We start from the raw sequence: 27,082 nt of genomic DNA, 5'->3' as shown, positions 1-27,082 counted from the left end.
GAAATTTTTACATAAATGAGATGAGGACGTCTGACCGGAGAATATTGATGCCTCTTTGCAGAGTTTCAGTCACATCCATGATCCTCCATCTGTGGATTACCCTCGCATCAAAGAGGAAACAGTCTTCTGTATGGCAGATGGGATGGTGCAGTGAAGTCAGTGCTGTAATATACACACAATACAATATGGAAAGTATAATTCAGCTCTTTAGGGACTGTGGGAAAATGGCTGAGGTCTGAAGGCAAGTTAAATCTTATGTTTATTGGTAAAACGGGTCCATGGCCATAACTCAGTGGTTGTTGCTGTTGGTGATTTAGTGATGGTGGTTGAGCCAGCCTGGATCTCTGCTGAGGTCGCCCTCAAGCTGTTTGGTGCTGGCTGATTGCACGTATAAAGCTGCGTCACGCTGCCAAGTATCTGCGCTTGTGTTGGGTGAGTGAGGTGGAGGTGAAAGAGAGAGAGAGAGATAATCTAATAAACTACAAATTAGACCTGTCCATCCAGCCTGTTGTGCAGGTCTGTGGACTGTGGGAGGAAGCAAAACCTAGAGAAGCCCATGTAGTCACAGGGAGAACATGCAAACTGCACTGGGATCAAACCCAGAACCATCTGGCTGTGAAGCGACAACCCTAACCACTGCATCACTGTTCTGCCCTGTTAGTTAGATACAGAAAGATAAGTAGGGATCATTGTTGGGGAGTAACTAGTTACATGTAATGGGATTATGTGACTGAATATCTTCATAACTGTTATAGGGGATTAAAAAAGAGGTCATATATCTGATAATGTTGTTTTTGGGACTATAAACTGATGTTTAAACTATATAATTAATTCTGTGTTTTGCATCTTTTGGCCACGCAGCAACATCTTGTTCTGTCTGTGGACATTTTGGCTCAGATGGGTGAAAAGTGTGAGATCTAATTCTCAATGACTTCATTCAGTTTCAGTATTGTATGTGTCATTAACTATTAACTCTGAGAGGTCATTAGGTTGTGAGGGTGAGGTGAAATAAATGGTATACCGATTAATCAAATGTAATTCATTATGTCACTGCTGAGGTAATTAACACAGTTACATTATTCATTACAGGGTCCTTAGTAATCTATAACCTATTACGTTTCAAATGTAACCTTGATGATAATGATGATGACTGCTCTATGGGATCCAGCTGCTAGAGGATGGTGCCCACTGGAGATATTAGTGACGGTGGGTCAAAGCAGGATTTAACATGAATGCTCAACCTTTGGCACATCCAACTGTAAAATGAAAACTTTTAAAATACCAAGAAGACCACACACAGCATTACTCATCCAATCATATGTGCACTTAGGTGTTGCAGGCCATGGGGGACTGCGTTTATTTCCAGATGACACTGATTGAAAGGCCCCAAGCCCCCAGTTATCTTGGAATAATCCATCAGCATTGGTACAATTTAAGTCACCATTAATAAACAGGGCAAATAAAACTATAAATGTGGTGTACACAGACCTGGACTTTAACAATTACCTTGATGACTAGATGAAGTAATAATTGTCTTTATACAATTGATCTGCATGAAATAAAATACTGAAATACATAGAAAAAATAGACAACTCTACCCTGCTCCCCTATATAGTCAGACCACCTACCCTCAGAAACAAACATAGTAAGTAAGTAAGTAAGGTTTATATACTATATAGCACCTTTCATGGATAAATATCACAAAGTGATTTACAATAAAATAAAATATAACAGTAAAAACATAAAAAAATACAATGAGTAAAACAATTTATCACACTAACTAAAAGACTGCTTAAATAAAAAGAAATTCAGCTGTTTCCTAAAGAGAGGCAGGGCATTCCAGTTTGGGTGCCACTGCCTGAAAGGACCTCTGGTCAAAGTGAGTGTAAGGAACCAACAATCTCTGACCTGACGACCTCATAGTACGGGTAGATACATGAAGTTTAATCAGGTAACCAATACAGGGAAGCTAAAACAGGGGTGGTGTGTGCTCTTTTGTGTGTGTGAGTTAAAAGCCGTGCAGCTGCATCCTGTACAGTCTGGAGACGGTCAAGCTCTTTCTTGTTTAGGCAGGTAAAAAGGCTATTACAGTAGTCTAGACGAGAAGAAATAAAAGCATGAATGACCATCTCAAGTTCAGCTTTTGACACCATATCACTTCATTTTGCAATGTTCCTCAGGTGGAAGAAGCAGTTTCTAATTAAATGTCTGGAGTGCAGCTCTAGTGACATTGCAGAATCAAGAATGACACCCAAGTTTCTGACACAATAAAATCCATAAGTTGAACCAATCTTTATCATCTGTGACTCAAAGGAGTAGTGGTTAACTAGCTAAATTTATTTCTCTGCACAAGTATCTGTCGCCACATACAGCGAGCCCACCTCCACGGCGTGCCAGTGACTGAGCAGCCGACAGGACAGAGCTCATCCAGGGACAAACTCACCCTCCTGTTGTCACGTTTCAGTAAGAAACATCAGGGACTCTCTGGTGAAAAGTTCACTGAGGATGAGAGATTTATTAGTAATGGAGCAGGTGTTGGGCAGGGCTATCCAGATTGATTGTGACAAGCCAGGGCTGTTGAGGCCAGCAGGGGGAGCTAATCATTGAAATGGAACTGTGGCGTTTTTGGGAACCATAGGAAGATTCAGGTGTGAGGGTGTGTTGCGTAAACGGTCAGTGTCACGAGGAGCAGACGGGATTGCATTCTGTACACTGTAAATTAGCCTTTAATATTGAGCTGCCCAGCCTGTTAGGGTGGACGCCATCATGACTGTAAAGGGAGGGACGGTTCCAAAACAGATTCATATTGTCAATGAAACACAAACTGGTGGCTCTGCAGGTCAGGTTGATCCAGGAGTTGAGGCTGAGGAGTCTACTGAAGCACTCTGCACTGCGGGATGACAAAGGCAGGGGACCGCTGATGAAAACAGACTTTTTAGAAGACTAAATAGGTATACTTGCCTCTTAAAGGGATACTTCACCCAAAATTGATAATTCACCAATTTTCTACTCACCGTAGAAGGGTTTGGAGAACTTTCTGAGTTATGAAAACGCTTTTGGAGTTCCAGGGGGGGTCCGGCTGGCAATGGATTTTCATATAATGGTGGTGGATAGAGTTCACTTTTGAATCGTCCAAAACACACACTATGAAACATCCAAATACCTCCATACTGCTCGTCCATACTGACCCAAGTGTCCTGAAGCCGCCACATGAAAAAGTTGTTCGTAAAAAAAATAATTTGATCTCTGTTTTTAGCCTTGTTGTAGTTTTAGCTCCCAGTAGCTCCGTTGATGTTTGTGCACGTGCAGCCAGACCCCCCCTGGAACTCCAAAAGCGTTTTGATGATTTTGAAAATTCTCCAAACCCTTCCTTGGCATGACGGTGAGTAGAAAATTGGTGAATTATTGATTTTGGGTGAAGTATCCCTTTAACTGACCTCCTCCATCACTAATACTTTACATACAGCCCCTTACTGAAATAAATCTGTATTCCGTATTGTAATCCCAGACGCTGCGGCAGGTTTTCAGTTATGAATGTAAATAATGAATGCACTCTCTGTGCTTTAAGGATGATAATAGAGATCTGGTTAAATACATTATCCCTGCACAGTAAACCCAAAGCTAAAATCTGCACTATATCCTCATCCCACTGTGATTCTCATTATTCAAGCAATAGGAGAAGTACTTTGAGCTTTAATCCACATATATACCGGTAGTTGCAGTTGCATAAAACACAATCATGTGAAATGTGGCAGAGCTGTTCATTCAAATACCAGCGTACATATAGACCAATATCAGATCCAGGGCTCAACCAGCAGGTGAAAATGAGAAAAATGACATGAATTCTATGAGGGCTGAACATACATTACCATATATATGATACAAGTCTTTAACCATTTTTGCATGGACAGACTTGTTTTAATCTTTAAAAGTTCTCCCTTTTCTAACAATCTCCACTGTGCTCAATGAATGCCGCTGTCAACAACAGTGTGTTGTGTGAGGTGGCTGTGCTGCTCAGTTCCTGCAGTTTAGGCACAATGACAATCATTCACTCAATCAGGTCACTTTATCAAGTGTTTCTGTTCTGACACAGTAAAACATTGTGGTGCTTCAGGGAATTTATATGAAGATTCTCTTTCATTATTCTGGAGCAAACTAAAACTATTTGTCTTTTATAATCAAAATGAGAGATTAAGAGACGAGCAAATCGCATACAACAAATGTGATGAGATAAGAAAAACAAGAAGAGAAGCGAATACATTTATATGTAAATCTGTGAATAAATCTCTCCTCTGTGCGGTTCATGACTGTAGCTGCAGTTTTAGTTTTACTCCACTGGGTGGCGATGTGCTCCTACAGAACTGCACACTGTCACTATAACTGGTGTAGGCACTGTCCTTGTGAATCTTGACCTGGTTTCCGGGACACTGCTGTGCTACCAGAAAACATTGAAATGTGAATGTATTTCAACAAATGCTGTTTAAGCACCAACACCAAGTTTGCTGTATAATGACACACAATGTTGAGTGGGCTCCTCTGTGAATCCCTGATAGAAGATAGCGTCACTGGCAGCACTCTGATGATATAACTGTGTTGAATTAATGGGACAGATGATGTGTAAAATGTGTAAGAAAAAGACATTATCATCTTTAAAACAGACCAGTCCCTTCATTATAAGCTTCCTATATCTGTATTATTCTTTTTCAATTCCAAAGCTAACATTACATAATCTTCAGTAGCTAAAATGTTTATAATTCAACATCTATCACAATGCAGCAAACTCCCCTTGAACCAGCTCTTATGAAAACAACACCCACCTCCCAACCCAGCTCTGCACTGGCCTCCTAAAACTACTGATGCAACTTGTGATCCAGCTTCTGTAAGAACCTCAGATGGCCGCGGCAAGGTGGGAGGAATATTCATGGTTCTCAAGAAGATAACAGAAGATCCGAGAGAGAGAGGGAGAGAATGAGTGAGAGAGCCAGGCCGGTGTGTGCGTGTGTGTGTGTATGTGTGCGTGTGTGAGTGCGCCTGTGCCTGTGCCTGTGGGAGGGGATGGGGGCTCTTGGAGAGGAAAATCAAACCCACCCAGGGCTCTTCATACGTCACTGTTCACATCACAGATGTTCCCACAGACACTCAGTGTGGGTTGTGGGCCGAGGCGTGTGGAGAACCAGTATGGCTTCAGTTGGCTTCTTTCTGGAGTGTGTGTGAGTGCATTATAATATGTAGACCTGCTGTGTGCGTAAATGGAGCCTCGAACACTGCAGTGATGTTTTAAAATATACCTTTGAGTAGGAGATGCACTCTAGAATAGCAGCAAATAAAAATATCAACCACTTGTTGGGGGCAGGGGTGATGCTTTTGGTTTCGATTTCTCCAAAATTGATTAATATTCATGAGAAATTAATAGAAGATCAAACATTTTTGCTACTTGAGTGCAGTGTAGTGTCTGTGACCTCTGTGATACTGCAGAGGCCACGCTGATCCTTATCATAAAAGGTTATTTGAAACTGTTGAATGAAGCAAAAAACAGAGAACCAGCTCAAAAACATGTACATCCCCTGAAATATAGGTTTCTAGATAATAGAAAGTCACTGAAAGGGAGACATTGTGTGGGCGTCGCCGGTTTTGTTTCCACGTTCATGGCAAAAAAATAGGGGAGTTGTTATTGATGGAAATTAAACGATTTAAATACGTGTCAGATGAAAAGAGGTTAAAAAAAAATCTTCCTCTCCAAAACAGCTTGAGGTGAGAGTGCTGCTCAGACCGCAGCCCTCACTCACACGGTCTTTTGAAGTGGCTTTCGTGAGTACTGCGAGAGTTGTGTGTTTTTTTTTTCTTTCTTTCTTTCTTTCAGTCCAGACCGGGCTGTGTTGTTTACTTGTACGTCAGAAAGTGTTATTACAGACCAGAAACCCCCCTCCGGTTTTCCTGAGACCAGCCAGTTGACAACTTCTCACTAGGTCACAAAGGCTGACACTGTTCTCGGCGGAGTTGTTTTTTTGGTTTCTCTTGTTTTTTTCACTCTGAGGTTCCGAATCTAATCTTCCCTATACGTCAGTGCGCCGAGCAGCCGGTCTCCCACCTGCAGTGTCGTTATCGTTGTTTTCGTGCGTCTGTGGCCCCGTGGAAACCGTTAGGTGACCCCTGGCTATTAGAGCGAGGTCTTAATGACTCACTCGCGTGTTTTAACGTGGGACTTTCCCCCACCACCACCTATATCCATCCTTTGAACCCCCCCCCCCTTGGTGCGGCACATAGTTAGCCAGTGATGCGTGCCACCACAGTATTATCCTTGGCAGCCGCGCGCATCGCCATCTCTCCACACAGATGCTCCCCGCGCGCTCCGGACGCCCACTCTCGCCTACTTGCTGTGCCAAAGCGGCGTGGCATCTCCAGACGCCCCCGGCATTCCTGAAGCCACTGTCACTTCCTACCCGCGTGTGCGAGCTCTTCATTATGCCGACACCTCAAATATGTCCTAATGAGAGCCGCGTGAGTGGCAGCGACAGGTTGATGAATGTCACCGCGGCTTTATTATGAGCCTTAGAAATTGAGTTGCGTGATTAGAAAAATGTGCTGTTTCCTGTTGTTGCCTTTTAAGTAAGTTAGCTGAACTTTTTTATCCATCCACCTGATAACACGGGTGAACTTTGCTCCATTTGCGCGCATGTGTGTAATCTGAAATTGCCCAATGAGAGAAAATAAAAAGGAAATTCCGTGGACTCGCTTATCAATACAATAGCAGGAGGGACTAAAAGGTGAAACCAGTTTGAATTACCTGGGCGGGGGTTCCCAGCAATCCTCCCCTAGCTGTGACGGAGCGCTCGCCAACATGCCCATATATGGAAACCCGTGCGTAATCAGGAAAGGCCCACGTACGCGGGCTACGCTGTGTGCGTAAAAACACTGAAACCAGAGTGTGCTTGTGTGAAGGCTTCCTCACTGTGCGCTATGGCAACCGCCGTAGTTACAGGACGGTAGGAAAGAAACTAGCTGGCCCTCCTCCCCACTCTTTCCTGCTGATTGTGTGTGTTTTGTTGTGTTGTGTGTTTTGAAGTGACAGACCAATATAAAACAAACACTCGAGATCACTGTTGTTTTTTTCATTTCATGTGAAGACACTTTACTTAAATACACATAACAAATAAAAAAAACAGACATTGTAAACATTGGACATCATAGTTTGTCTGGATCAACCGGACAAACAAAAATAATTTACACAAGGAATAAATGTAGAATGTTTGCATGACAATATCAGATGCAAAAGTACAAAGAATCATTCCCATTTTCTAGGCTACTTAGTAGTAGACCCCAGTGTGGGTCAGTGGCCGACAATGTGTTTGCTCAGTCTGGATGCTGCCCTGGTTTCTAGGGTTGAATGGTGCTTTGAGCGGTGTCCAGCATCCGGAAGTACCATTTCAATCAGTCATTTCACCCTTAAATAGCCTATAGAGTTGTCTACACATAGCCCCTCGGCCCTGTGTTTGGTGTCAGTGCTGACAACACATCAGCCGCTATTCCAGTGCTGCGCATGCAGAACATGACTCCAGTGTTATTACTTTTCAGTCAGTTTTATAGTCTCTCTGTTGTTTTTAAAACGCCTCCATCTTGCTCGTGAGCATCAGCTGACAGCCGCTGCTGACGTGTGTCAGGACCTTCTGTTTGAGCTGGGCCACCTGGTCCCGCAGCACCGACGCCGTGCTGGACAGACCCGCGTTGTCGTTCTTCAAAACTTTCACCTTCTCCTCCAGCCGCGCGATGCGCTCCAGCTTGCGCCTCCGGCATTTGGTGGCCGCTAGTCGGTTCCTCAGCCGCTTGCGCTCCGCCTTGATCTTCTCCTGGGTCTCCAAGTCGATGGGAGACATGGGAGGCGAGCCGTCGCTGCTCAGGAGGTCGGGCACGGTCTGAGGTTCCTCTTTCAGGGCGATGAGCCGCTGCGGGTGGATGCCGGCGGCGGGGAGCGAGTGCTGGAACGGGTGCGAGCCGTGCGTCGAGGTCTGCGGGTGGCTCTGCTGGTGCGGCGGCAGGTAGCTGATCGTGGCCGTGGGGTAGCTGGATGCGGAAGAGAGGCTCGTGTTCGGGCAGTAGGCGTTCAGTGTTGTGTAGATGGGAGGCTCCGGCTGCAAGGCGGAGCCGAAGACGCTAGAGGCCGCCGCTGAACACGTCGTAACTCCACCGGCACCGATGGACACATTAGGAGGGGGCATCTGGTTGATCTTGTGCAGCTCGTCCAGGGCTTTGACAAACCCCTCGGCGAAGCCCTCCTGCTCATCGGTGATACCCCGGTTGTAGAAGTACTGACCCGGGGTGGGAGTGGTGATCACACCGTTACTGTTTTGGATGATGAGCCTCTCTAGCTCTGGGGACGCGAGCTTCAGGGACCCCACGTCTTGCTGTCCCCCTTGGTACGGGTCTGTCTCGGCCCTCAGCTGGGATTTCAGGTTGCGATAGGGCTCTGTCAAGTTCAAATTCATATTCTGCTTTAGCAGTTTGTAGTCGTGCATTGCTGCATCTGAGTGGCCGTACGCCGACAGAAAAGAGTCGTCATGATAAAAAGGCTGTTCCATCTTTGTAGACATAAAGTCGTAGGGGAAAAAAAGTGAGCTTACCAGCTTCTTATAGAAACACAGTCACTGCGTTATCAACAAATGTCAGTGTCAGCAGAGAGCATGCATCAACTCAGGCACTCGCTGTCTCTCTCTCTCTCAACAATGTCCCAGAGTCGGAGTGGATTTAAAAGAAAAACAAATCACTCCAAATATAACAAAGATTGACGAAGTCCCAACAAGAGTTGTCTTCAGTTCAGAGTGTTCAGCTGAAAGTCTGCTCCTCTCTCTGTCAAGGGAAAAGTTGAACCTCTGAATTCCTACTTTGCTGGTGTTGTGTTGCTCTCGGGCGCCTGTTGAGGTGTGTACAGTGGGTCGGTACGGGCTCTTTTATATAGCCTAGGCGCCGCGTGCACAAGACACGGGCCTCTGATTGGTCCGCGCGGCTCGGTCACCGTACGACGTCATGTGACGCTAATGCCGGGAAGAGGCGACTGTAAACAAGCCTGTAGGCAAGAGAGCGCAGCGAGGAGGGACGCAGCGGAGAGAGAGCGCTGTCAGAAATAGACGGAGCCCACAGTTTTTATGCGAAGGCCGAGCTTCGTATGTAGAGAGGTTGAATAAAAGTGCTCGTTGGATAGCTAAACGAGGAGGGGAGACGACTGAAGAAGTAGAGACAGAAGAAGCGGAAGCTCCATAGATACTCGGCTGTTTATGTGTTGTGACACCATAGAAACGCCGTCAGTCCTACCGCTCGAGTGAATTAATTTATTCATTTAACGTTTGTCACACGAAATGCGTCTCTCCTCGTCAACAGCCTCGTTATTCATCGGTATATTTATCGTTATTCATCCATATATTACATTATATTTATGTCCGCTGTAGTGTTTATTGTGATCCAACATGTAGAGGAAGTCCGCAGGCCTTATATGGGCAGAGGGTGACGTAGCAGTTCCTCTCCGGGAGAACCGGGAAGCCACGCCCCCCTCGGGCCTCAGTCCAGCAGCATTCCTGCTCCTGTAGCTATAAACCCCATCCATGTGCTAGTTAGTTAGGGACTTTTCTGCCTCAGCAGGGAGAAGTGAGCTCAGACATTCCCAGCTCCATCCATCTGCGTGCACTGATCAGGACTGTCACATACCAGCTGTACAGACACACTCACCTTTTTTTTTGTCACCCAAAGCCTAGATATTGATATTTCTATAAGATGAATTCAAATTACAGGCTGTTTCAGTGTAAAAGTGTGGAGCAGCGAGCAGTATATGTGTGTGTGTGTGTGTGTGATCAGATACGGAACAGACTCCTACAGTATCCTGACAGTTTTGTGAGGTGCTGCTGATGCTGGGCATGTTGCTGCTTTGATCATGAGCGGCATATAGAGCAAACGCCGTCCAATGAGAACCAAACCCAGTCAATTACCTCAAGCGGGAAGATTGGTGTTGAGTAATTCATCCTTTTGATCTATAATGCTTGAAAAAAAAAATTACCCCTCATTTGGTTTTGCTTTACAAGCTGGAGAAATGAGGTTCAACCTCTGAGAGCTCGGTGCGGCAGAGGCAGGAAATGTGATTCCTCAACAGTGCACCTGTTTCAGATGTGGAGACGAGAACCTTTGTCTTTTGTTTGCGATTCTTCAAACGCCCACACAGACACAGGCAAATGCCTCCACCAATGTATCCTGTATCCCTGCACAGACAAAACAAGTCAGGTAGGATGCTTTAGCCTTCGGTAGGCGCTAGATCCTCCAGCTGCACCTGAGGGATGAACCTCAGATCATGTTCAACAGCTGATTATCCAAGGAGACACATCAATAACAGACATCCCGTTCACAGACGACAACTGGAGACGAGGCCAGAATAGAATGCGTATTATGACTGAACAATAAAATATGGAAATGCACTTGTCCTCATTAAAATGAGCGGATTGGTGGTTGCTAAGCATTCTTGTCTGACGTACCACTACAGCCCTATCAAATGAGTTCAAGCACCAACCATCATCTTGCAAAAATGAATGGATTTCAAACTGAGTGTTAATTACTACTAATTATACAAAAGTGGATGGTATCACAATTATTATTTAGTGTAAATGAATTTGAATGCCTCCTACTGCTGAGGCTAATCATTTGGCCTTCAGCTATTTAGCTACCTAACACCTATGTGAGGATGTTCTTCAATCAAACCCACTGTTGCCATTGCTTAGTCATAAGAGTTAATGAACTGAGCTTTCTACACACCCCATAAGTTGGAAATCACCGGTCCAAATGTTAAAAATAACCCACAGCAAACTCAAATAAACAAGACCAGCACCTTATTTGAACATGTCAAAACAAGAGCTGTTCTATCTCTGATTATTTAACCTTTGCTATTTTCACCCACTAAATGTCAGTCTGTGTGTATCCAACCTGTCCTGGAGAACGAGCTTTCAACATGTTTTCCCCTTGGCAGTGTGCAGTCATGACTATGCCGTAACAACATGTACACGCTGTAAAAGAAAAAAGAAAAAAAACACACACACACACGCATAAACAGGGATATTTGCTCAGGCAGCAGGCAGACCCTGTTATCATGTTTAGGCCTAAAGGGAAAACTGTTGTCAGGACACAAGTTACTCAACATCTTTTACAACTGTCACAGGAATTTTCTTGACGTGGAAAGTTCGCTGAAATCACCACTTTTTAGGGTCTCCATCCATGCCTGATCATAATTAGCTCATGCCAGGTAATTCTCTGGTATTCAGAGCGACTATTTTAATTCTATGCCTTTTTGTCAGTAGTCATGGGAATATGGATAAACAGAGGAAAACAACAGTTCCTGGCAGTGTTGTGCTTCCACTTTGCCACCTCCCTTATAAATTCTATTCTGTGTGCAGCTGCCTGTTTCTGCTGCTGCCGCTCCGCTCTGCTTGGGTTGAGGTTTTTTATTCAGCGTTGCGGAAGAGGCCGACCACAATTCTAGTGACATTTTGGCAAAGCACACCAGTATAGGGTCCAGAGTGGTGAGTGTTTACGGGAACGCTCGTGAGGTGGCACCGTGCCACGCTGCCAAATGTTAGTCAAAAACACTCATGTTACCCAACCAGTGGGAGAGACGAACGTGTGAAGGCTGAGGCAGATGTACCGTGTGTTATACATTAATATGCGATATTGTTTTTGTCGGGAACAATCTCTGTTTATCACCATGGCAATTTTAATCACCAGTGCTGTGAATTTTGGGGCGGCTTAACAATGACACGAGGTGATTAGCTGAACACTCCAGTTATCAGGTTTCAGCTTTTGCGAGAACAACACATAAAAAAAAATGTTGCAGACGTCTTAGTCACATCTTGATTAGTCACATCTCTGTTTAGTCTGTTTAGATTTAGAGTTGTTCTGTGTATTCAACTACAGAAATTCCTGAAAACTAGTTCTGCTTTTTTTTTTCTATTCTTTCTCTCTCTCTCCTTTTTGCTGCAGAAGTCGGTGTTATCAGCAGATCTGCTCTTGGTTTTTGTGTTGATTTGTCTTATGCATATTTTTTGGGCAAAGTTTCAAAGGGTTCCAGGGCAGGACGAGCTGCCTGGCAACAGACTCGGTTTGAACAGTTGGGATCAGATGGATGAGCGCCAAAACCAGCTGAGTGTTACCTGCTCTTGTTCCTGGGACAGGCGAGGCCTGGGGGTGGAAGGAAGCCGTTTACCGTAAGATTAAGCAAAGCGTGTGCGCGAGCGTGCGTGTGTGTGTGTGTGGATGAGCACGTATGTCTGTTCGGGTGGAGCATTCAAGGGCGTAGAATTGTTTGACCACAATGTGAACATCTGCATGACCGACAAAGATGAACACTTTTCTAAAAATCTTCCTCCCACATCATTCACATATCAGTAACGTGACTTTTTTGTCAGTGGCCTAGAATAGATAATAGAGGCTGAACTTTTGCATTATGACCTTTTCACACTAAAATTACAAGAGATAATTGATGATGCATGATTTGAGTATATTTTAGTGCACAGCCAAAAGGTATTAAGTGCATCTTTTCCCTCCTCGCTCACACAATGTCACCCATTCCTCCACACAGGAAAAATCCCCTTAATTTCCTCACCCTATAGATTCTGTCGTTTAACAAAGCAGGCTTTCACAATAAGGTGCTTATGGTGGGGATTGAGCTCTCCTCACCTCCTCCTCTCAAACCGTCCCATTGTGCCTCGCCACCTCTGCACAACTCTCCTTTTGTCAGAGCGAGGCCGGCAGCCCACTCGTCGTCTGCCTCTCCGCGGCGCGGGGCCCTTTTGGTTGGCGAGACTGCAGCATCTCTGTGACTCAGAGCGGCCGGGGCGGCCGAGGCCAATCAGAGGTCAGAGCCCCGAGCTCCCTCCTCGCATCCTTGCCCTGAGTCTTTCCCCTGACCTTCGCAACTCCTCCAAACACCCACTCAGCAGAAAAAGAGTCGCGGTTAGCGCAGGGAGAGAGCGGGTGGGCAAGGGGAGAGAGAAAGACAGGCTCAGTCAGATGAGGTTTGTTTGTGAAGTGCCCTCTTGACAGAGCGGCTGACTCCTTCATTTGGACATAATGGGGCCTCTCATCCATAGCGCTGCTGTGCCCCTTTGTGACTGTGGTCACTCTATTGCCAGGTCTATTAATAGAGTGATCCATCATCATTTACTTCATCCTCATCATCATCCTCGTCAACATCACATGATGGCCTGATGGTGTTTTCCTCTGCTCCGCTCTGAAAATCCCAAACAGCCGATGTTGATGTGGACATCGTGTTATCACTCCAGCTTCAGCCTCACTCAACCTTTGTGTGCTGCTAATTTAAAGGTTGAAGTTCATGAGCTTTCTAATCAGAGATGCTTGATTGACTTGAAGCCCCATGTGCACCAGTGCATCTTATTCAACATGACAGCATCGATAGAAGATTCTTAATGTCATGCAATCTGATTTCAATTTTTTAGAGGAACTGAAATTGTGCTGTGGTGGATTACAGTAACCAACCAACACCCTCATTGTACCAAAACATATTTTCAAAGGACTAGTGGCATAAAGGAAGTATTTTGTTGAAATTATACCAAAGAATCAGACATTTACTTTGATAATTTGTGTGTCTAATGGGATTTATTCTTGGCAATGCTAGCAGAATGGCTCTGGGGATGTCAGTGTTATTTGGCTGGTTGGTGTTTCCACTACTTTGGTCCAGACTGAAATGTAACAGACCACTGAATAGCCTACAATGTGTCCACAGGCAGGCATGGACCTGTGATCATTCCTCTTGTCTTCAGTGATCTCTTAACTTTGTCTTTAGTGCTGCTTTATGGCCGACATTTGTGTTTTTGGGTGAACTGTCAACAACCATCAGAGAGCTTGCTGAGATTTAGTACAGAGATCAATCTAAATAACTGTGGTGATCCTTTGACTTTCCATCCAGCATCAGCAGCATTTTTGACATCTTGTTTGTGTTATGCTTTCGGATTATAATCAAATACCTACATAACTAATGAGCCAACTATTTATTTATTTTCCTTTGAAATACTTTTTTTTAATTCCCTTTTGATATTGGGTATTCTATTAATTAAATTTTTACTTTGTTTTTACTGAGTTGTCTTAATTGTGGTGGGCTAATTGTGATTGTTTTAACTCTTTTTAAGTGTTTTAAATGTTTTTTTATTCTATCTTATTTTTCTGTCCTCTGTTGTCTGTCTGAGGCTGTGTATGGATGCTTAACTTTGTTCAACCTCAAAAAAAGTTTACCTACGGGTACATTAAAAATAACTTTGACCTATGAACCTTGAGCCAATTCCCAGTTGCTTATTCAGTAAATGCTAGCATCAAGCTAAGCTACATTGTTGAACATACCTGCTACAGATAGGCTAAGCCTTTTAGCATTATCACCGTGTATATGTTAGCATGCTGATGTTAGCATGAAGCGCCACCCAAACTGGCTGTAGATCTTTTTGCCCTGTTTGGACTTGTTTTTTGTCTCTAATGGCTGATTGTAAAATGACCTGTGTTTTTTGACTGATTTTAATCCTGGGCGCATATGTAGGTCATTTTCCACCCCCACTTTTGTAATAATTACAGATGACTTACCTACTTTTGTTTGGCAAACTCGTTGCTCCTCCTGTAATGAAAACCTTGTGCGGAGCCACATCCTGGTATCTTAAAGTCAACGAGTCTGAGTTTCTTTGGAAAGAGTTACTTTCTCTTTGACTGTGTTTAATCAGCACAGTATGAAATTTGATTTGTGGAGTCAGGAGTAAATCAAAAACATTTTTTTGCTTATCTAATCATAATATTTTAACATTTAGCTATCCAGTGCATTGACAGAAAAAAATGAGGCCATCAGCAGAGAATGTGCTGCTGTAATGTCAGTCATAGGTGCTCGTGTTCTCTTTTACTCAGACCTCATTAACTCCCATGTCTATTATAGGCCACATCCTGTAATATCACCAAATGGTAAAATAATGTCCAGAACTATGAGCCAAATCACAGAGGCGCAAATATCTTATTCTCTACACCCTGCAAGTAATGACTACCCTGTCCTAACAGGGCTGTAGCTGTGCTTTATTTCATTTTCACCTTTTAGAAATGAGTTTGACAAATTGCTTGCCTGAGATCTCTAACACCAGGCTTAACAGGAGACATATTAGACACAGTGATAGACACAGAAAACTCAAAACTCTGCCAAAGCAGAATAAAAATAGATCTGGCTAATCTTATGTGAGGAGATGGTTGGAGGGAAAAAAGACTGCGCCTACGCCCATGCCCATGGCAGTGCACCGAGGGAGTGCACAACGCAACACTACACTACACTACACTACACTACACAACACAACACAGTCAAGTCCAAGTGAGACGTGGTGGAAAATTTGCACATCCATCATCAGACATGGTACACATCATAATATTTAAGAGATTTTTGTTGATCTTTGCTCTTGACTGTTGCGTTGCATGAAATCCATGCTGACACCAAACTACTTTTTTGTTTTTGCCGTTTTCCGAGCCAAGTCGAAAACCTTTGATCATTCCGGAGTCAAAAAAGGACAACTTGTCTCTGACTTCCCCTGCAGTGAGAGTCAAGTGTGTGCATCAGTCTGTTCTGGGCTTGTCACAACCTCTTGCTCAGTTCTTTATGATAAAAGGAGGGAGGGTAACAAGCCTGTTGGGCAAGCCACATGGTCTCACGCACAGTGCTGCTGCCCATGAGCGGGCAAACTTAAAAGGACTCTATATGAGATCTCCTTGGCAAGGTCCCGTGTCCATCCCAGCTCAGTGAACCTGAAACAGCCTGGTAGGACGGAGCGGTGAGTCAGGTAGCTGACCGGCGCTGCAGGGGGCAGGCACGCTTTCAGGCAGCGGGCCATGTTCTGCAGAGATGGAGAGAGAGAGAGAGAGAGAAAGGAGGGAGAAGTGATGATGGGGAAACGGTTAGTCAGTCAAAAGCGTGGGTCACTGATGTTAGCGCCAGAGGTCGACGTGTTTGGCTCTGTCCAGTGGCTCCATTCAACCCCCCTTTTTTTTTTTTTGCTGCACCGTGCATGGTGACCTCCTCCTCCTCCTCCTCCTCCTCCTCCTTCCTTCCCTATTACTCTGTTCATTAGTCTGGAGAGCAGGAACATGCAATCATGGTAATGAATGCAGAATGTGCTCTTAATGATCTTGCCCTATTCAGAGTTATAAGTTAAAAGCTAAGCAACCTGTAGCACAAGAGGACATTTAGCGTAACAGAGGGGAATGCGGGGGTGAGGGTGCTGTGGCATGAGAGAACAATTGGCTCCAGATCTTTCTCCAGTGTGTGTGTGTGTGTGTGTGTGTGTGTGTGTCTCTCTCAGGGGAGGAAGACAGGGGTTTGAGATAGCTGACATTTTATCTTCGCAGGCTTGAAGTGGCAAATAAAATGCTGCATGGATTCCTCCTCTCTACCAGATTCCACTCACATGTGATCCCAGTGTGTTTGGTGTCTGCCAAGCTGCTTTCAGATTGCCTTTGAGTGGGTCTCCTCAGTTATGGTTTGGCTCAATGAGACAGCCGCAGCCGCTTTGCTTCACTCGGCGTGTGTGTGTGTGTGTTTCCTTTTGGTTCTTTATCTGCCACATGGTCAAAACATGGCTTTGGCTTTTATGAAAACAAAAAAAAGCCCCCTGGGTGTTGCCATGTCAACCTCAAAAGGAGTTCACTATATCTGGGGTTTTTTAGAATAAGATAAATCATCAGCCCCGAACAGTTATTTCCCTCTGTGGAGGTTTTTGCCAACACAGGCGGATTTGAAAGCAGCTGCTCCATCATTTTGTGTTCTCACTGCAGCCCACATCACTTTGATAACCAATAAATTCTTTATCTGGAATCTGTGTGTGTGAACAATCACATATGCTTTGTAAAACTCCCTTTTCCTCTTTGCCTGTCAGCAGTTGCTTTTTTTTTTTTTTGTCTGTGTTGAGTCTCTTCTTCAGCGTCTGGTCCACTTCCTGGTTTCCCCCCTCCTAGTCAGTATCCACATGAGCACGACGGAAACTCAGAGCTGTTCTAGACACCGGGACGTCACACTGAAGGTAAAAACCAGACCAGGGAATCCCTTCGGGGTGTGGGAGGGGGGGGGGGGGATATAAATGATGGGATGGGTCACGACCTGGACGGGGGAGTGACGTCACTGCTCGGTAAAAACTACAGAGGTCCAGAGTTCAAAGCGATGACAGCGCAGTGAGACACTCGACACACTCACACTTGTTGGCTCTCGTAAAAAAGCAATACAAACAAACAGCAACACACAACTGGCATTTTAACACTCATTTTCTATTACTCACTTTATTATTGTGCAAGAGGGCCTGTGTGACAGACATCCACTGGGATTCTCTCAGGTTAGAGGGAGAAAGTGCATCGCCAGCACTTTCTGAGGGCAAACGCTCACATGCAGGTTTTTTACTGTCAACAGAGAAGACCACAGATTTTTTTTTCCCTTTTTTTTTCTCCGACTTTGTCTGCGTCTGCAACTCCTGTTAAGCCTCGGGGAGCGTTTGCGTGATCCCGTAACTGAGAGCCATTCCCAACGCCGGGGGGACCTGGCACGTCTTAAACAAGCCTGGACACAGACGCCCTCCAGTGAATCAGTGCCTGTAAAAATCAACCAACTCCCCCACAAAACACCTACATATTTCATCCACTATCTCTCTCTCACACACACACACAAACACTCCACTCCACTCTCGCTCACACTCACACTCTTAGTCATATATGTAAATGCACTTTTTGCTGGTGCACCACCTTGTACCGAGCGCTGCAGCCCTGCTATCAGACATGTTTTTGTGTTTTCACCTCAGCTGACAATTATTGTTTGCGTGTTTCAGCTCCGGGACGATGATCTTTGCGCAGGATGGATGCTGGTTGGTTGGTTGGTGGGGCATTAAGAGCAGTCTGCAGGTTCTTCTGGGTGGAGGCATCTAGACACAACCACAGGCAGCACAATTAGCAGTTTGTGGTCTGTTATGTGGCGCACTAATTACCTCGCATTTAATGTAGTTTACCTTAAGTAGTGCATTTAGGAAGCCCTACTCCAAATATAGACTCTCACTGGGCAATTTAAGAGTCTTGTTTGGTCACAAATTACTGTTTAATTGTTTTCATGGAAGAGTTGTTTACTAGTGTTTCAAACAGAGAACGTATCCGGCTAGATTTGAGTTTGGCACAGCTCGGAGAAAACAGCGAGAACTTGTGTAAGAAGGTAAAAAATTTGACATTTTCAACCAGACCTGCTCAACATGTGGCTGACTGTAAACCAGCTGCACACAGGCATCAAAACATGGAAAGAAAAAAAAAACAAAACAGTGGCACCAGAAGCCTTCAAATAGTTTTTTTTCCCTAAAGTCAAGAACAACAACATCTCGCCCCTTCATATCTCAGTCTGAAAGTTTGGACTTAGTCATCTTCACAGTGCCTGTCAAACAGTTCACTGCTTTGTCATTCCTCATCACTGTGTCAGCCTGAGCAAAGTCAGAGGTGTCTCCATTTATTATCACGTTTACCTCCGTGTTGTAGAGAAGTATGTAACGCTGCGTTTTTCTGCAGAGCTGCTGCGTGCGTTTCATCCGTCTCGACACAGAAAGAATAAAGAAAAAGGTTTGTTAGAGGAAGAAGCTTAAAGAGCATAAAGTTCAGGGTTCAGGCGATGCCTTTTTTATTTCTCACATGAGAGAGCGAGGAAACATGATGCGCGGGACCTGATGTTTCCTGTCGTGGCTGTTGGTGTGTTTTCTGAAGCGCAGGGTTTTTAATGGGGCTTTTGCTGGATGTTTCACTGTAAAGTGCGAGGACAGAAATAGCTAAACAATGCCTGGCGGCTAGAGGCTCGCATCCATAATGACCCCAGCCTTGTGATTGAAGAGGCCCCTCTAAAAGGCAGAGCAGGTGGAAGTGTAGGTGGTCTCCCCCCAGCACTCTCCTCACGCTGCATATGCACACACAGCTGCCCCGCAACCTGCACAACACACACACACACAGGCACACAGTTGGTATATGTGCTGCCTCTGCTGCTGCTGCTGCTGCTGCTGCTGCCTCTGTTTTCACTTCACTCCCTCTCTCTCTAACACTCACTCACAGATGTAGCAGAGAGTCGGTTCACCAGCTTTAGCTATAGGACCCACTACACACACACTAAGTGGCTAAAATCAGCTTTTCACATGGGGAAGTCTATTGCTCTTCTTATTTGGTTCTATTTCTGGGTTGCACTTGTGGCTACCGGGCTACTTTAGTGTGATTAAAACTCCCATGATTCCTCCTTGAGAGACTGTTGCTAATCACCAACTCTTAACTGCACTTGCATCCAAAGCCCCCTCTCTCATTGTTCAACTTTTTTTTTTTTTTTACAAGCCTGCAGTGTTCGTGCATCTCAGCTTGAAGTTGCAATCACTTACAGGATTCACTCGTAAAAGCCGAGCAGCTGTAGGGAGTCGTCAACTTTCTCTTCTGCTCTGACTAATATCGAGAGTTGTACTCTTCTTTTCATTGACGTTCTGAGAAGACGCTGCGGTGCAAATTTTACTGTTTGAGAGCATCTTCATTCATCTATTTGAGCTGCTGCAACGCCCCGGCCCCGCCGCCGCGCCAGAGAGTTGAACACAGAGTTTCGGATGTCGGATGTAAAAGAAACTTTAAGTGCAAACTTGGCTGTATCTGCAGAGTCAGTTGGCTCCATCTTTATCCTACCACAAGCATTCGATAACTGACTTCTCAGCTCAGTCTCACACAGGCCACTGTTTCAACCGTGCGTGTGCGCGTGTCTGTGTGTCTGTCTGACTTTCATTTGATGTTATCTGCTGCAACTTCTGCCAACATCACAGGCATTCAAATTCTGTGACTCATAAACGCTTTTGTCTGACATCTGATCCTGAATATATGGACTTGTGTGTGAGGTTCACTATTGAGATGGAGAGGTAAATTTTGGTGTTGGTAAGTGTGGTATCGGATAAGTAGATTGGTTTTCTTTGTGCTTACTGGTAGATAAGTGCGGATGTTGTGCACAGATGATTGCATGCAGGTGGATTCACACACAGATGTTTTCCTCTGTTGAGTGGGTTGTGAACTCCTATACACACACACAGAGAGAGAGAGACACACACACACACACACACACACACTCTCTCAAAAATTGAGACCACTTTCACTTCTATTGTACTCATACTAATACTGTGGAAATATTGATTGTTGATTAAAGAACAGCTCACAAAATGACTTGCAATGGTTTTCATTGGAATTGGACATCTGTATCAACAGCTAATATTAAGCAATAGCGAATCAGCTTATGAAACTTCACAGACCTACGTATGCTGCTGTTTTTGAAGGGAAAAAAAATCCCCTAGTGCACAGGAAGCAACGCTTATCGATGTATTTCCACCGCTGGCCCTTCAGCATTTAAGCAAATCTAAGGAAAAAGACGTTGCAGTTGTTCAGCTGATGTAAATCTATTGAGGATCATAGCTTTTAATCAGTCATTTCCCATTTTGACAGTAGGCTAATTGGCTTTCTTGCTGAGAGTTGAGATAAGTTATCAACCAGTGTGATGATAAATACTGCATCAGTTGAGCTTGGCATTAAAACTTGAAGCAAGGGGAAACATGAAAATATTCAACTATAGTCGATATAGTGTTTACTATGGCTTTTCAACATCATACTGCAGCTGGAAGCACATCTCATCACACCTGACTTCCTCTTTGGGAAATTCTGGACTATGCCTTAAGCCCCGCCCACCACCCATGATACCTCAACAAATGAAACATCAGAGAGACTAGCCACAAGTTTGAACCTCAGTCAGACCCAGACCCAGGAGTTTGTTGTCAAGGTCAAGGTCAAAGGTCATTTATATAGCCATCCTTATTGGCCATGGTGCTGTACAAGCTTCACATTCTATATAAAGTAAAAACAACAATTTATGAAATAAAAGCAAATACTAACAACACAGCACAATTAAAGCTAAAACTCATGATCAGAAATCTAAAAAATATATAAGAACAAGGAATAAATGTCAAGCTGAACATGGATTAAAAGCAGGTAAGTTGATTTTCAGCAGAGGGGATCTTTAATATTATATTTTCATACTAACAATGGGTCCAATTATTACCACTATTATGTATATGAAAGGGTTTTTTTGTTTTGTTTTTCATAATGAACCCACTGACAATTATTGACCAACTCTGTGGTTCCCCTCGGCTCCACAGAGCTTTGTAGTGTCTTTCAGCTCATTGTTTTTTACCTGGCAGTTTATCACAGTGAAAAATCTCCAAAAACCCTCAGTACACTTCCTGCCCAGCACCACCACAACAACAGAAAAGACTTAGTGACTGTTTGGCAAACAGAGCTGAGTATTCAGCACCTAAAGAGCCAAATGAACAGGATGATACACATGATAAGGTGCCAGTGTTATGAGGGGCCAAAAAGAATCAAAGCAAAAAAAAAAAAACAAGCAAAAAATGTCAATGCAGGATTATCTTAAGTGTTTTGTTGAATATACCTGTAGTTTATTTAGTATTACAACAAGAATCCTCCAATTTTTAAGTTTCAGATTAAGATGGCCTTGTTGTCACTGTATCAACATTGCCATGTGCAAATAGTAATTGTAAAAGACAAAAAATGTGCTTTCCATGCTTCCTTCTCCTTTTTTATTTCCTCCCACCCCCGTATTTACTTGTTTCTTTCTTCCCTATCCCCGTTTGACTCTTTACTATCCTCCTTTACAACATGCACCTGTGCTTCAACTCCCTCAAAATAAAATAAAAAAACCCTTGCCCACCGTCTCTGCCAATAGCCTTGATCAGAGTCACCATGTGCTCACAACCACATTTCCTCACAGCAGGAGCAGCGTTTCAGATTGATGCATGCGTGAGTGCAGCCACTTAAACTGGGCCATTCAAAGCCATGTGGACCCAGCAGGTGTCTCTTCTACCCTCTTCTCTGATTGTACGAAACCACCTCCCTCTCCTCCGCGTCCTCATCCTCCTCCTCCTCCCCTCTCCTCCGTGCTAGCCGGCCCCGGCCATCCACCCACATCCGTGTACACTGTTAAAAAAAAAGAGCTGTTCCAATGTAAAATCTTTCAGTAACTAATTCCCTAGCTATTGTTAATTTACTCAATTTCTCTGTTCAAGTAATTCTCTCAATTAAAAAATCTTAGTTGGCTCAATTTGATTTGTTTGCTTGCCCAACCATCAGAAAAATTCACTCAATTAAAGTTTATCCATTATCCCAACCATTAAATAATTCACTCAATTAAAGTTTATCCATTATCTTATCATGCTTTCAATTACAAATTCTTCATTGGACATCCCAATGAAAAATAGCTAGGGAATTAGTTTCTATACAATTGTTCATTAAAGCAATCAACATAAAATTCTTAATTGGATGTAAAACTAGAAATACTGAATCAACAGAATGAAAGCAGCAATGTTTTTTCAACACAACTTTATTAAAAATGCAAATAGTGCAACTTTGCAGGAACTGGCACCAACTCAAGGATGTCGACCTTAACTCCGTCAGTCGCAGTCTCCACATCAGCTGTCTAAATTGAAGTACATACAAGACTCGTTAAAATCTTTCAAGGTATTTATAGCAGAAGCATTTCCCCCTGATGCCTGAAATGTTGATTTACCTGACATGTCTTCATCATGATAGTGTAGGTTCTTTGAAAAAGTAGGCTACTGCAGGCCTTGGATTGCAACCGATCTTCGATGCATGGTAATGTTGTGTTCTGTATAGAAAGAACAATTAGGAAATTGCATCACACAATGTTCAACACTGCATTATTACTTGCACCAATATGCCACATGTGGGAGATAATATTTACTAACATTAAAATTGTTTCACATTAATAAATCATAAAACAATATACAGTGGGTCCTGCATATATCATATGAAAAAAAATATCGCTTACAGCAGGCGAAAACAGTGAAAACACAAGCGCGTCACAAAGAATTTCCCTATGTTGTATTTTGATTAGATTAAATTTAATGTAGACCAATCAGTTAGGCTAATTGTGAAACATGAATTTATTGATATGAATGTGGTGATTTCTGTAGGACCAGAGCCCCGGGGCAGCGCTACTCTTCTGACCTGGAGCCTCACTTTTCATTTAACAAACCATTCAATGAGATCATGAATTAACCAGCTGCTGACTCCTTGACGACCCTCTACTCTCTGTGGCTGCTCCCCAGGTGGAGCTTCACTTCTCAAAAAATGTAGGAGCAAATTTCCAAACAGGCGTCATTTGGATTAACTGTCTGCAGATTGGGACTCTAAATGATTTCTTTCTCGCATGAAAAAATATTAAAACTAAGCATTAGTTTAGCTGATCTATAAACAGAATGGCCGGGGCTATCCTCCAGCCAACATTAACATTAGCTAGTCAGTCTGTCAGCTAGCTAATGTTAGCTAACTAGCTAGCATATCAAAGCCAAAGAAATATTAAGACGGTTATTTAACTTGTTCGCTAGTAGGAACATGTCGACCATGATGAGTTAAGATACAACTACCAACAAAGTAGAGTTTATTATTTAGCAACTTGATGTGAATCAACTCACCGTGTCTGGTCTCTGAAGATGCTGCTCCTCGAATGGCACATTTGCACTGGCCTTGTGGACAAGTTTTGACTTCATTCACTTAATGAATCATTTGTCATTGATTGAACAAGTCACTCATATGAAATGTCACATGACAGCCAGCATCTCTTTGACTGGATTTATGTCTTTTAATTGAGCCAACAGCTAACTGTGGGTGTTCACTGTATTTGAATATGTTAGTTCTTTCAACAATTTCCAAAGAATGATCATTCCAACATAGATTAACAGGTTCAGTCAATTGATACCACGCCAAGAAATTGATTCAGCAATATATTTTTGGTTAGCTCAAAATGTCATTCATTGGGTTTTTTACAGTGTATCAAATAGGAAGGATCAGAGAGTGAAACAATGTCCTGGAGCAAATCATCTGGAGCATCAGGCCTAATCACATTAGCACCAAGTCTTTCACACAGGTTGTTACACTCAACTCAGCTGGCTGAGTGTCTCATGTGGTAATGAATAGATGTTATCTAAACCCTGTCAGACACTTTTCAACTCCCAGCCTGCCATATGGCAGCGAGAAGGAGGCTGAAATGAATCTATCTATTTGTATTGATTGCAATATCTGCCTCACTTAATTCCCTCAGCTCAGCCGCCTGCAGTAAAGGCCCTTACACGTCCCAACTAACCCCTGTGTCCTTCCTCACAGACGGGACTTCCTGTGCTGCCGCGGTTGCAAGGTTTTCACACAGGATGTTGAGGGGGCAGAGAGGATGCTCAAATTCTGATTGCATCCTGCGGTCGTGTGCTTCTGTGTGAAGTTGTGTTTGTGTCTGCTTTCAGTGGAAGACTCAAAAGATAAATGCCAAAAAACTGTGAAATGATTGTGTCTGCGATAAGTTCCACCATCCACCACTGCCGTCAGAGGACACACAGCCAGACACATCATTAACGTCTTGTTTTCCACAGGTCAGCCTTTCCTACTCCCACCACTGCGTCACAGCTGTACGTCTCGAAGGCACAAGTCTAAAGCGTTAGATTTACACACATGCGTCAATAATCCAATAAGATAGTGAAAATAGTCTCATACACTGTATGCTCTATATGGCCAGTCATTTTGAATACATTTTTCTTTAATTCATAACATTATACTTATTTAAATTATCTGAATATGTGGTTCTAGAGCATTAAATATGAAGTGGTAGCATTATAATTCATTAATTACTATGTCATATTTTGATTAACCAGCATCACAATATAATTTTACTGAATACTGAATTCTCAGTTTACACTGGGACCCAACATGTCATGTCTGTGTCAAGAGTTGAATGCCATCTTGGGGCGCTCAGTGGTGGCTCAGCCCATAGAGAGCAGCCAAGCCCTCACAGCAGCGGCCTGGGTTTGAATCTGACTCATGGCCCTTTGCTGCATGTTATCCCCGTCTCTCTCTCCCCCCTGATTTCCTGTCTCTTAGACCGTCCAAAATCTATATTTGAAGAGCTCTTTTCCAAAACGCGATAAACGCCAAATTTAAAAAAAATGAGTTTGTCACGCCATTTTGCTGTGTACTGAGCCTATTACACTGCTCCATCAACGCATCACGTCAAATCGCTACATTTCCCTGTTTAAAAGGCACCGCAAGATGCAGTTTCCCTCCAAACCGCGATAAGCGCCAAGTCTATTTTTAGCCAAAACGCGACATCTCCTCCCTCTCCTCAGAATTCTATGAGCAGCTCCATGCAGGTGCTCTGAACCCAGGTCTGTTTTCAGTCATTCATTCAGTAGTTTCTGGGTTCTGTGTTAATTACTGTATCTGTTTATGTGGTGGACACTGTGCCGTTAAGTATACCCCCACAGCCCCCGCATACCGTACGAGCCCCGCCCCCGCCTGTAACGCCGCGTGTCCTCCGTATCAACGATCGATTTTTTTTTTTTTTTTTTAACAGCAAAGACGTAGTTTTGTTTACAGCAACATGTGCTCACATCATGATAGCGTCTGTATTTTGACTATTAAAACTTCCATAGTCCATAGTTCTCTTTGTTTAACATGTAAAGAGACAGACATCATTAGGCCGTCAACACCCCCCTCCCTCCCCCCGACGTGCGCGCGCGCACACACACACACACACACACACACACACACACACACACACACACACACACACACACACACACAGAGAGACACGCAGCACCTCAGTGATGTTCTCATGTCATGTTGGTTGGTTTTTCAAGACAGAAACCATCAATTTTTGTTTTTTTAAATGTGGATTTATAGCGTTTTGAGAAAGAATAAAATAAACTTTGAGTTTTTAATCAACAATATTGTTGTTTGATTTAATAATCATTGTTCAACATGTCCAGACTGAGCCAACAATCATTTTAACAGGATAAATTGAATATTAACAAAATGGGTGGGTCTAGGTAAAAAATGTCATTTTCTGGAAAACTATTAAAATGGATTTATAGCGTTTTGGAAAAGAACTCTTCATTTAAAAAAAAATCAGTTGAATGCCATCAGTGATTATTTTGTTTCCCAGAACGAGGCCAACTTCTCTTGTAATAAAAACGATGATTTTAGCAAAACCCACCCTGCCGTACAGAACTCCATGTACCCATGCACCATGATAAGTGTATGGTTGACTCATTAACAGAGTTGTTAACCACTCGATGTCACTCTACGTCACTGAGCGTTCTCCACTGTTGCTGCAGAGTCTGTCACCCACAACAAGGGTGGGCAGCTAAGGTGTGAAGTGGCATTCGGTCGAGTTAACTCACTTTATTTTTTTATTTATAGTTTGTATTCTATTGCATTTTACTTGTAGGCATGTATTTTATGATAGCCTATTTTAATAATGTTATGTTTTATTGATCTGTACAGCAGTTTGGTCAACTTTGGTTGTTTTTTAAAGTGTTTTATAAATAAAGTTTGAGTTGGGTTGAGTTGAGTCTAACTGTGGACCGGATATTTGAAAATGCAGGTGAGGGGTTACTGTAGATATAATGTCATGACTTTCAGCCATGTTAGCACCATGCCTCTGAGGGCTCTGCAGGGTGGATTGCCAGTACATTTTGTACAGACATTCATGTTCCCAAAAGCAGGGGGTTCCCAAACTTTTCCGTGGCAAGGCCCCCCAAATAGCATTAGCTTCTGGTCTGGGACCCCCTTTGCAAACCCACTGAGTTTTGAAACAGTCAACAGTTAATGGTCATGATGTCATGAATGATAATTGGTCTGGCAGGCAATTAGAAAGATGAGCATGGCAAATAAGGTTTGGTCGACTGCTGTCGTTTTAAATGTGCCATACAAATAAATGCTGACTTGACTTGACTTGACTTTGATATGTTATATTATCATAAATTAGATTTTATAATAATGCCCAAAATACAATAATTCCATTTTATTTTGTTATTTACATTTGTTCTTATCTTCCCTAGAGGACCCCCGAGTAACGACTGGCGGCCCCCACTTTGAAAACCACTGCCCTAGAGGATGAATCATAACAATATCAGTGGTGCAACCACTG

The 27,082-nt window shown here is 43.5% G+C and overlaps 1 protein-coding gene across 1 annotated transcript; it reads right to left on the bottom strand.

The window, feature by feature from the left end:
* Window positions 1-7,103: 7,103 nt before the first annotated feature.
* junbb (JunB proto-oncogene, AP-1 transcription factor subunit b) lies at window positions 7,104-8,915 on the bottom strand. Its single transcript, XM_085784972.1, has one exon. It carries the CDS (start codon window positions 8,583-8,585, stop codon window positions 7,599-7,601), a length of 987 nt encoding a protein of 328 aa, XP_085641098.1. The 5' UTR covers window positions 8,586-8,915; the 3' UTR covers window positions 7,104-7,598.
* Window positions 8,916-27,082: the final 18,167 nt, after the last annotated feature.

Source organism: Trachurus japonicus, chromosome 8, assembly GCF_045865225.1.
Source record: "Trachurus japonicus isolate A0001 chromosome 8, Traja_1.0".
In the NCBI taxonomy this organism is placed as follows: domain Eukaryota; kingdom Metazoa; phylum Chordata; class Actinopteri; order Carangiformes; family Carangidae; genus Trachurus; species Trachurus japonicus.
This window is presented reverse-complemented; position numbering and strand designations above follow the sequence as displayed.